Below are 12,497 nucleotides of genomic sequence, written 5' to 3' on the forward strand. Positions count from 1 at the left end.
TAATATTTTCATTAATAAAATATTTCAAGTTCAATTTTGTTTAAGATTAATGTACTTCGAATGAAATCAAAATGTGTTCATTTTTCATTAATTTTCTATTTTCCACTTGTTTATTGAAAATATTCTCTAAAATTAGCAAGCCTTTATTGATCTAAATTTATAGTCCAGGTGCATAGCTGAGATTTTTTTGGTTCAAGACCTAATATTTTTGGATCAATAACAGAAGAGTGAAACCGACAGTAGGCTATATTAAGAAAGTACTTCTCTACCTTTTGGGCCTTTTGGAAGTGTAAGACTGCTGAGCCTCATAATTCCTTGCAGGTTCTTCCTGGCTATGGCTTTAACTAAGGAGGTCACTAGTGAAAATAAATATTCAGTACTGAGCTCTATAGATCCGAACCCAAGTTTAATTGATCATAGGTTATTGGCTAGTATGTTCATGTTACCAATGCTCAAATTTTTCGAGGGAAGTGGGCGTTTAAAACAGATTCATTCATGTTCTGATAAGGATGGACATGAACTGTTTTCCTGTCTACACACCCAAGAACACCATAGTTAGTAGGAAGCTATAGATAATATAAGCCAATACATGTATATCATATTTCTGAAATAAAAAATAAATTAAAATTGACACAAATATAAAATTTCTAAATTAGATGAGTGAAATAATTAATAGATACTAAGTTAAATCTTGACTATTAATTTTTTAAAATGCTTAGTTGAAGAAAACTTTCAATTAAAACATATTACTGTTCTATATTTTGTACTTGTACAACATCTGAGGATTTATCCCATACTCATGTACTATAGAAATAGAATAGTAATATATTCTAATTGGAAGTTTTCTTTACTTTAATATAATCAAGTTCCTAGAAAAAAAAAAAAATCCAGGTTAAATCTTGAAAAATACCTAGATGGAGCACTTTTAGGCTAGAATTTTTGGCATGAAATGGGGTGCTGCCATATTGCTCCTAAGCATTGTTTTTATTTTGTTGATTATTTCACTTGTTTTCATGTTTTCTTATATAACAAATTTTTATTTTTTAGTCTTCACCTTACAACAATGTGCCTCCAGTATAAGCCCACTGTAGTGGCATGCTTCTGTATCCACTTGGCCTGCAAATGGTCCAACTGGGAGGTAATATTATTTATGAACTGCTCTATATTTCTGATGGTAGAAATGTATTGTATCAATTTTCATTGAAATTGCTGAATGAAGTTTATAAATTTTTAAAGAATTCTATCACATTTGTTTACAAACATAATCTTCAGTGTTGTCATGGTTCGTGTGTACATATGGTTTGCTTAAAACTAATTCAATTTTTTTATTTAATAACATTTTCAATTAATAGAATTTATATTTTACCTATTGACTTATTCAATTGTCTTTGCTGTCTGTAAGTAGGGGTGCAAGTTTTGAGCCAATGACTGTATTGAAATTGATAGAGAAAAAGGATGATTCTGTGATCTGAAATAGCTCATTATTTTTAGGACTAACGAACAAAAATATTACGAATTTCAAATATTTATGATGGTTACCTGATAAAATTCTGTTCTTTATAATCTTTTCCCTGTGTTTATGATAAAGACTAATTTCCCGAGTTCAAACGTTAGACTGATATTTCTTAACGTATATAAATAAATTCTACTTTGAACTTCTTGAAAAATATATTAAATAAATAGGATTTTTGATAGATTGATATAATCATATTTATTAATTCATAATTCACATGGGTAGTTGAAACCAATTATACTTTATCAAAGATATTTTTATTTATTAATTTGTTTATTTATTTTTCAAGATTCCACAGAGCAATGAGGGTAGGCCCTGGTTTTGGTACGTGGATAAAAGTGTCACTCAAGAACTACTGGAGCAGTTAACTGAAGAATTCCTTGTCATATTCGAGAAATGTCCTTCTAGACTTAAGAAGAAAATAATGTCTCTGTCTTCTTCTAGTCAACATTCATCTATTCTCAGCGCATTCAATACACCGGTATGTTGTTAAAACTTAAAGTTTTAAAATATTATTTTTTAAGGGGAAAATTAATAAGTTATAAAGAAAATAGTCAGTAAAGTAAATAAAATTTTTAATGGATGAGAATTTGAAGTATGAATTTCATTGGTTAGAGGTATGTTCATGCAGAACTAAGAAATAAAATTAACCTTTATCAAGTTTCAAAATGGTTCTTTTAACAATTAATGTTAACCCTGACTTCACTCGTGGTGTTCACTCTAATTCAAATTTTTGAACATTGGCCCTTTTTTCCCAAGGTATAGGTTTATCTGCATCTAAAAGAAAATATGTTGCATTTATTTAAAACGATATTAAATAAATATATATAATCAGTATTATTTGTTTTATTTTGAGGATTTTATGATGTTTCAAATTAAAAATATTTGTAATTTTCAATCAAAGCTATTTCAATATAAAAAATATGAAAACCGTTTCATTTCTTGTATGTGCTTACTTATTTTAAATAATTGGGTCTTTTCTTGTCATTAATCTGAAAATATTGAGTGGGTTAATGTTCGAATTGCGTGAGATGCTTAATATAGAGTAAATATCTAATTTTAATTGTTGTAACAATTTTATTTTAATTTAAATAGGAACAAGATAAAAAGAGGAATGGTGAAGGTACCAGTTCTGCGCATCAGAATTCAGGTCAGTAATTTTTATATTTAAAAGTTCTAATTAATTTAGTTAACATGAATGTGTATTTTAATTTTAGGATGGGTCGAAAATAAGGCTCCCTCATCAATCATAGTGAGATACATTTATTTTCAAAACCAATTATGCATTTTTGGGAAAATTGCTCCATTTTTCATATACCCATTGAGATAGTGATTGATCTCTTCTTTAGTTCATTGTCCGTAGAGGAGGATTTTCTATCCTAGCAGCCACACTTTTGTATGTCTCATCTGAAACTGATGCTCTTCCTTTTTTGTTGTTTATAAATGATGGCTCTTCGACCTCTTTTAAACTTTCTAAATCATTTGAATATCCATACACTTCCGTCAATGGCCAATGAATGAATGCCTTTAGAAACCCATTGCATGTTTTGTAAATGAACTATTGCAAGAATTTTAGACATGGAGGTAACCTCAATCAGCTTCCATTTATACCCCACAGCCCAAAGGGCCTGGCAAGATTAATGAAAAGTGGGGAATTAATGCTCTGTTAGCTAAAACCTCCACATGTCTCTAGCATTTTGAGAACTTACATTATGATGAAACTGGAGGATTTTCATAATGTAAGGTGAGCCCATGAGAGCAAGGACTTTTAGAAAATGGTCCATTTTTTACCTATACTACACCAGGAATATGGTAAATATCATTTAAAAATTAATATTGAAGTTTTTAAGTTGCACCCACCCTGAAGTTTATTTTATCTCAGAAAAACCTAAAGTTTTCACTCATTTTTTATTTGGAGCTCCACATCTTAAAAAATATCTACAATTCTAAAAAAACGTAAGTTGTTTATGTTCAATAGTTCCTGAGATACAATTTTTCAAAAAGTAACATTTCATAACAAAAAATTAGTAGTTAGTTAATTTATTTTTGGCAAATTTATTTATATTTAAGATGTATAGGTGCCTATTGGCACTCAAATTAATGCTAGTTTAATATAAAATAGATTAGTTTGTAATGTTTTTCTTTCTAGGAGTTGTTGATTGCTAGTTGTTTGGACAGAACTTTTGGTTCATGAAAAACTATATTTAAGTAATCATTAATTAGGTATACAGATGTCTGTTAGTGCTCAAATTAAAGCTAGTTTAATATAGTTTGCTATGTTTATCTTCGGAGGAGTAATAGTTTTTATGATATTTGCCAAAATAAATTCACTAAATGTTTATTTCTCGATGTTGTGAAAAACCATATCTTAGGAACTATGTAGAGATTTCTATTAGGGCTCATATTCCTTATAATTCACAATTATTCCCTTCTGTCAATCTTCAGGTATGTCTTCTTTTTCCCATTGTTTAACTAACAGTTGCAATAGAAAGATTTCTGGGTGATATTTGTTTCTTTTTGCACCCGTCGTTTATAATTTTTTTCTTGCATAGAGGGTTCAACAAGTATTTTTGAAATGTTAGTCAGATTCTTCTGATTATCATTCCTCATGTTTTTTTTTTTTTTAATTTCTAGAATATTAGTAGCATCATGTGTATTGTTGGAAATAATCATCATATAAAATAAGGTTCAAAACATATCTTAAAATTTTAACTATCCAAATAAATATTTAATTTTAATTTTTTTTTTCATAACAGTACCTTACCAAGGTTCAGGTCCAAGCGGCCTCGGTAGTAGCAGTAGCGCCAATATGAGCTCAGGTGAAGACATGAAGAGGAAAATGGATTATTCACAGAGGCATCATGCTGATTACAAGAAACCTCATGTATCATCTCACCATTCTAGGTGAATTTTATTTCTTCTTCATACATTCACCTATTATTATTTTCTGTTAGATACTGAATAGGGGAAAGTTTAGTTTTTAGTTGTAATTTTTATGGCAGTCAAAAGGGAGTTATAATTTTCAACAATGTGATGTCACTTTCAACCAACCTGTGTTGCTGCAAGAGGCTTAAGATTACGCAGAAGCTGGGGGGTTCAAAAATTATGATTACGGTGAAACTTTCTGTATTGCTTAAATCATTTTTTGATATTTTGTTTGTATGTGAATTATCCATAATTTCATCTCAGGAAGAGTTTATTTCCATTCCTTGCATTTATATATATTTATTAATTTAGAAGACTATTTATTCAGTATTATTTAAATGTCAAAACGAAAATATTTTATTTTATAACTTCTTAGTTTTAAAGTTTTTTTTTTATTTTGATTTATTAATTTTTCAGGAACGAGAATGTGGCAAACATGGCTGTCAAGTCATCATGCATGTTTGGCCCTCCTCAAAGAACACAACCACCCCAAACTCATGCCCCAGGTGTTGTTGCCAGTACTGGAAGTGGTAATAATATGAGAACAAGTCATAAACCACCACTTCCGCAAGATCAGAGACCTAGGAGGCCTGAGCATCATCCTCAAACGTACAAAAAAGAACAACAGCATTATTTTCCTCAACAACCTCCTACAGTCGAAGTACCTAAACCGACTACTATTCCTCCAGTTCCTAAAGTAGAAAGATCTATATTCAGTCCTGAAGTTTCTACTACACCAGAACCTAAACCTGAACCGATTTTGAGGATCAAGGAAGAAAGAGTTGAAGAACCACCTCCACCTCCTCCACCCCCACCTCCAGTTGTGCCCCCAGCTCCTCTACCTGTAATAAAAGAAGAAAAAGTAGAAATCAAACAGGAGCTACTTGAGGTCAAACCCCATACAGAGACTGCTTTGCCTCCACCGGTCGAGGACCAACATAAAGAAGTCAAAAAGAAGAAGAAAAAACATAAAGAACACAAAGAAAAACACAAAGATAAACACAAACACAAGAAGGAAAAACATAAGGAACCTGGACCTATTGTCATCACTATCCCAAAAGACAAATTGACCACTGTACCTCCTGTTAAGGAGCAGTCACTGAAGATCAAGATTGCAAAGGACAAAATAACACCTATCACTCCTGTGCAGCAAACTTCGCCTGTGAAGCTGAAGATTCCTAAAGAAAAGTTGAAAGATTCACGAAAGAGGGAGCGTAGCGAGAGCCCAGGTGCTGCAACTGGTACAAAGCGACCGAATGGGGCAGTTCAGGTAACTAATTTAGATTTAAATGAAAAAGGGGAAATAAATAGGGAGGGAACTAATTCTAAGCCTGACAAAGCCAATAATGATAGAAGCTCACCTTTCAAAACAAATGATATCCTTCCCAAATCTGTTGGTAAAGAAATGCTTGAGCAGCCATTACCTCATAACGTTTCTTCCCAACGGTTACCTTTACCTCATCCTAGAATACCAAACTTCCAACCTGCCTTTCCTCGACACCATCCGAGGCCAATGCATCACAGGGGGAGAGGTAGAATGAGGCACCCCAGGTATGCATATTATGCTCCTCGTTTCCAACCTCCGCCTCCTATTCAGCACATGTATCAACCTATGATTCCTTCTCCTTACCAGTATTTCTTAGTTCCTTCATACCCTCCTCCACCTCCATTGCCAGATGAACCGCCTCCTGAACCTCCTCCGCCACCACCACCAGAGTGAAAATTTCCTGGAGTAGAGTAGATTAAGATGTGATGAGGGCTGACATACTATAGGAAAAAAATCATATTTGGCCTTACATAATAAATTGTAGTGCTTTTCCTTCAGCTAACTTTAGCTTATTTTAATTACAATTTAATTGTATTGGATTTTTCCAAGTACCTTAAAACATAAGGTAAATTACCTCTCATTACCCCTTAGGTAAAATATAGAATATATATATATATATATATATTCTCGATATCTGGTAATCTTATAAAGTTTTCATATATTTATTTTTTTCTGTACTTAGATTAATATATTCTAGTTATTATCTTTAGGAAGGAAACCCCTTTACGTTATTGTAGGTGATAATATTTTTGTTAAATTGATTTTTAAATATGTCCCTTGTACAAATGATGGGACCGTGAAATGCTGTAGTACAACTTAAATACTACAGTCTCAAGGATGGCTTAGAAATTAGAAATGTCTCTAATGTTGCCATACTAAAATAATGATCTGTTTAATTTTAAAATTAAAACATGAGTAGTTAGAAGCTGTCGGGTAAAAATATTGACATATTAATATCATTTAAATTTTTTTTATTTATGTATCTTTCAAATGCTAAGTCTTAAGAATAGGCTGTTTTACCATTATTGAGACCAACCCGTACTTAAGGTTTTTATAATTTTTATAAAATTGGCTATCATCAGAAAAGAAATCATTATGACTGAGATCGCCCACTTCTTTATATTAATCATTTCATAGTAAAAAATTATTACACATTATTTATTTGTAATAAAAATTAAAAAAAACATTAAGTTATCTCAGTTTAAAATTATGAACAAATTAGAAGAAGTTGCAGGATTCTGAAATACTTTAAGGTTTGGGGTTAGAAAAAAAAATTCATTATAAAATCTACTGTTTCAATTTTAAAAAAATATAAATTTTAACTTTTGTTTTACTTAATTTATTTATAGAGTTAATATTAATTCCTTTATCGATGATCAAAAGTATATCAATCTACGGTTTTCCATCCAAAGCACACTTCTGTCATTCTTTCTATCATTAAAAGGCACCACCCTACTTCAGTAAGAGTGACTAGTTGGTAAATTTATTTTTCAATTGTCACTTTAGAATTAACATATCAGATTGGTATGTCAAATAAAAACTGAAAATGTTCTCATCTTTGCAGTTCAGTTATTTATTTCTAGTTTCACGAGAAAATTAAATTGACAATAATCACTGAATTTAACTGAAACTTCAAAAATATAAATAATAGGGTATAGTGGGGTTATTTATTTATTTTGTTTACTTGACCAACATATGTTTATATGTTTCTGTTAGTATTTATGTTTATTTAAAGTTACTTTCAGTCTACCTTCAAATTATATGATGGTAAAATGTTTATATATGATATTTTTCCCTCACCGCCGTTTCCGGCATATGGTAGTTATGGGTTGTTACGTAGGGGTTAGTGCATATGCCATTTCTGCCAATAAATATTTTATTTTGCTAAGTTTCTTATTATACATTATAGTAGGATTTTAATTTAATTATATTATGTTTTAAGGGTATATTGTATTCAACTTCATTATACTATATTCTATTTTAAAAAATAAGGAGATGGTAACGTTTCTGGAAAATATGTTTCCCAAGAGCGTAATATTGTCATGCGATTTCTGTTATAGGTTTTTTGTGTAGGTCTCATTGTTTAATATTTCTACTCTTTGACAGTATATTGTCAAGGTATTAAAATAGGATTTCTTGTATTGGTGTTGCATATGATTAGGTATTTTGTATACTTTTGGTTTTTATTCCTATCCCATTTTGATCATTTATGAATAGTTAGTTGCCTGATCTTTCATTTTGATTAGAAATTTCTGCAGTATAATTTTTTGTTTTATTAGCACATTTATGGCTTCAAAATAGCTGTGGGATTAGACAACCATAACCACATTCTTGGTGTTTATAGTCAAGTTTTTTGGTTTTGATTGGCTTGATTATATTTGTATATGTAATATCTTTGAATTTATTGATTTATTATACTTTAGATTCATTGAAAAGGCTAGTGACTTCTTATTTTGTCCGAGAACTTGCATTGATTTCTACTGGATCAATAAAAACTAGGCGATTTTTTTAATGTATATTGTTTGTTTAAAAAACAAATACATTTAATGTAAATTAAATATGATACTAAAACCAACCGTATAATAATAAAAAACATCATATCGAGTTTTTGTCTAAAACAATTCCGAAGTTTAAATTTAAAAAAAAAAAAGATTACCACCGCGTACTAACCAAGGTGGGGGTGTCAAGATTCATTTTTTGGGTTCGCCGAAAAATAAGCATTAACTGCCCTAGGTGGGAATCGAACCCAGAACATTCCAAATTGTATGCTCTGGGACTTACGCCCCAACCCGCACAGCCGTGGTGTCCCTATGTGATGTGCTAAGTGAAAGCGATAAATTTAGTGTGCTTTTTTTATTTCTATAGAAGTTATATTATTTTATTTCTGTCTGTTGATGGACCTTGTATTTGCTGTTAATAAATAATTCACTAATTATATCCAAACACTGCTTAACTATTTCATGATTTTTTATGTCTACTTGAACTGATCAATTACAGTGTTATATTTTTAGTTTCTATTAAAAATTATACTATACTAAAAAATTATAAATGATCTGAGTAAATTAAAATAATTTGTTTTTTAAAACTTTCGATAAATAATTGAATCTCTTTTAGTGTTTCCTTTTTGTTTATTAACTTCATAGGAATATTATATAAAAACAGTATATGATATATACTTCCTCCCTCCTCTTGTCTCTAATGATTACTGTTGACCCTTCCTGATTATTTGCGAAAGACTATGGAACAGTTTTTCGCATATATATTAAATTAATCAATCCCTATCTTCTAGTCTATAAAAATATCTTTGTTCTCTCACTTGTTTAAATTTCAATATCAATTGAAAATATATTTTTTGAGTAGAGATGAGCTTTATGGAGTTACTGTACTATATATATATATTTAGTGGGTTAGTAAGTTGAGTACTAAAGATAAGAGGTACGTGATATCAAAAATAAAAAAATTAAATTTTTGCACACATCTTAGAGGCTCCTAAAATTTCAGAAGAATTTTAGTTTTTCAGCATTTTTTTTTTCATTGTCAAGAGCCTTCTATATCCTTAGTTAATTAAAATTAAATATATATATTATTTTGAAGATGTGTTGAAAACTATTTTTATAGGAACCAGTGTGTCTCACTCAAGTTCTGTATTGAAACTGTATCCGATGTTATTTCGTTTATCAATATTTACACTCATTAGATTTATTTTTAGATTTTATTATTATCTTTTTATAATATTTCTTATCTAATATTGCCTGTCATAATTTACTTCATTTCTTTCCTGAGACAGCATTTTAGATATGTTTTTATTTTTCACTTTTGTGTTGAATTTTATTTTTCTATAGCATGCGTACACATTGTTATTTTTGTGAATAGTTTCCTTCGTAATTGATTAGTTAGCAGTTTTGATTATTATACTTTCTCTTTTATAGCCTTCAATAGCATGCATTCTATAGATATAAATGTGCACTTACCTTCAATGGATGATAAAGAATATGCATGCTTGGGAAATGTATATGTTACTCTAAATTACAGGTGTTGTTTTGTTACCTACCTTCTTATTTTAATTTTATTTTTTTCCTTTTTTTTTTCTGTTTTTGTATTTTTCTTTTGTTAAAATTAAAATAATAATAGATATTCTTGTAATAATATTAATTCAAATTGAAAACTTTTTTTATATGTTATGTAATATAACATTTTTCGTTATTAGTTGAATATCTCGTGAAATATATATTCATCGTCTTGATGAAATAATGAGCATGTAAAAAAAAAAAGAAAAAGTGCCATTGTAAAGATTAGTATTTATTCATCAAATGTCTTAGTTAATTTTTTTTTAAATTGTTGTTGACTATTATTCATTTTAATAATTTATATTCTTTGTTTAACACTAATCATATGTGTTAAAATATCTTAAGATTAAAATCAAAAGTTCCTATAGAGGAGACCAAAAATATTTTTAAATTGTTTTCAGGGAGGGTGTAATTTAATTTTAAAAAGTTACAATTTTTTAAATATTTATTTATAATTTTTATATTGTTGAAGTGTAAATATTTGACTTAGTTGTAAAAATTAAAATACCTACATTGTAAAAATTATTGTTACCTTATTGATATTTATGTAAATATGTTTCATAATCTACCCTCTAGTATAGGTTCTTTATAAAAAAGCAAAACAACAAAAAATTTTTTTTGTTAAGTAAAACTGAGTGCAATTTATTTTTATTTTTAAATATTAGTTGTTTGATAAAATTAGAATGAAAACTATTTTTTATCTAATTTAAGCATGGTATTTGTAGTATTTGTACTTTGTTATGTCCTTTTCTTATAGTTAACAAGTAGTGAAAACCTATTGTATATTACCTTTAATAAAACTGTTATATTATAAATAAATAAATTCACTAAAGTTATGAGAATTTTTTGTTAATTTCAAACCTGTGTGACTTGATCGAATCGAGCTTACTAACTTTTTGAAACTCATGGACATTTTATTTATTTAAGTATTTCCTTCTCCTGAAGAAATTTATGTGAATTTATTTATTTTATGTAATATATGTTGGATGACGGGATGATAAGGCTGAACTGTCCTTCAACATTGTGAGTATGTAATTTTTTTAAATTTTCTTTGACATTTAAGTTCTTGAAGACACGTTTTTGTTAAGACATTATGAACTGTTCTGTGCATGTGATTTATTTATCAAATGAGTTAGCAGCATGATAGTGCATGAAACAATATTATATTACAAAATAACTACAGTTTATGTTTTCTTTTGTTTGTTTTTTTCACTACTTATTATTTTTGTTGGGTGAAATTTTTTCTCAGTTTCTATAAATCTTCTTAAGTTAATTTTTATTTTATCACAATACTGGAATACTATAAGAACATAAACAATAACACATCACACAATGAAAGCTGCCCTTTTTAAAAACTTTTAGATGTAGTTTATTGGTCAACTCTAGTCAACAAAATAGTGTCATAAAATATATATATATATATATCTTTTTGTACACACAAAAATGTATTCAGTTAAATAAAGTTCACTCTAAAATGAATTTCATCACTGAATCTGATTTTTAGCAGTTAATGCAGACTTTAGAAATAAAAGCTGAAGTGCAAAAATATATTTTGATTGTATGAAAAAAGGAAAAAAAAAATTATAATCCAATTATTTTTTCTATATTTTTAAACTAATTATGGTTGGATGATATTTGAATGAAATATTTTTAACACATTTATGGATTTTTATTGTTTTAGTATTAAAATTTCATTGTGTATTTACGTCTCTCACTTGAACTATAAAAATTGTCTGAAATATTAAAATTATCCATCCTAACAATAAGATGATTGAACAATAAATTTATTAAAGTTTTAACTGTTTATAGGTTGGCTTGGATGGTGGAGGGAGACATTAAGGAAATTAAGAAACCAAAGGCTGGATTTCAGAAACCTATATTTCTGCCATCTGTTCTTTTTATGTATAAGACTGAAAAATATTTTGCTTTTATTTAACAATTACCGTGATTAATTCCGTTAAGCATTATATGCTGCTATAATTTTGACACATTTTAGATGTCATTGTTATATAATAAATGCTCTTCTTTGACCCGTATCTGCTTATTACTAAATAATTTCTGGGTCTTTGTTATAAATATCTGTTTGTGTGTGCTTTTCTATTTTATATATATAGTGTGTATAATATACCTACACACCTATAGATATTTATTGGAAGATCGGTGATTGTCCGTGTGTAATATTAATAAATGGAATATGGTCTGGTGACCACACCCGAACCATATTCCATTTATTTATAGTATGTACGAGTCTGTGTGTGTGTGTATGGGCGCTTGTGTTTACATATGTGTATGTATATATATGATGTAGTCCAATTGTTGAAACTTGTACATAGATTGATATACATAAACATATATAGCATTAGGAAGAAGGTTGTGAATATCTCAGCGGGATTCTATAAATAAATCATTTTAAATTATTCAACAATTTTTCAATTTGTATAAATCATTGTAAGTACGTATAATAAAATATATGTTATGAGTTAATTTTTCGGTAGTAATTAATTTTTAGCTTTTCTGAATTAATTGTTTTGCTTCAATTTTTTGGATTTGTATATTATTTCTTTAAACATTATCTCATAACTTTGCTTATGTCGCGATTGATAAAGAGTTTGTACTAAAACGTACCTATAGATTTTTTAACTGGGAATAAGTTAATTTTTAAAAA

The 12,497-nt window shown here is 28.8% G+C and overlaps 1 protein-coding gene across 1 annotated transcript in view; it reads left to right on the forward strand.

The window, feature by feature from the left end:
- Window positions 1-11,714, forward strand: part of CycT (Cyclin T) — a gene marked incomplete in the record, with an annotated part of 31,854 nt that extends 20,140 nt beyond the window's left edge. The window contains 6 exon segments of the mRNA XM_067053715.1: window positions 1,048-1,138; window positions 1,803-1,994; window positions 2,609-2,663; window positions 4,270-4,417; window positions 4,856-5,708; window positions 11,642-11,714. Coding sequence (XP_066909816.1) covers window positions 1,048-1,138; window positions 1,803-1,994; window positions 2,609-2,663; window positions 4,270-4,417; window positions 4,856-5,708; window positions 11,642-11,671 — 1,369 coding nt within the window.
- Window positions 11,715-12,497: the final 783 nt, after the last annotated feature.

Source organism: Halyomorpha halys, unplaced genomic scaffold (genome assembly GCF_000696795.3).
Source record: "Halyomorpha halys isolate HHAL.00 unplaced genomic scaffold, Hhal_1.1 Scaffold670.1, whole genome shotgun sequence".
Classification (NCBI taxonomy): domain Eukaryota; kingdom Metazoa; phylum Arthropoda; class Insecta; order Hemiptera; family Pentatomidae; genus Halyomorpha; species Halyomorpha halys.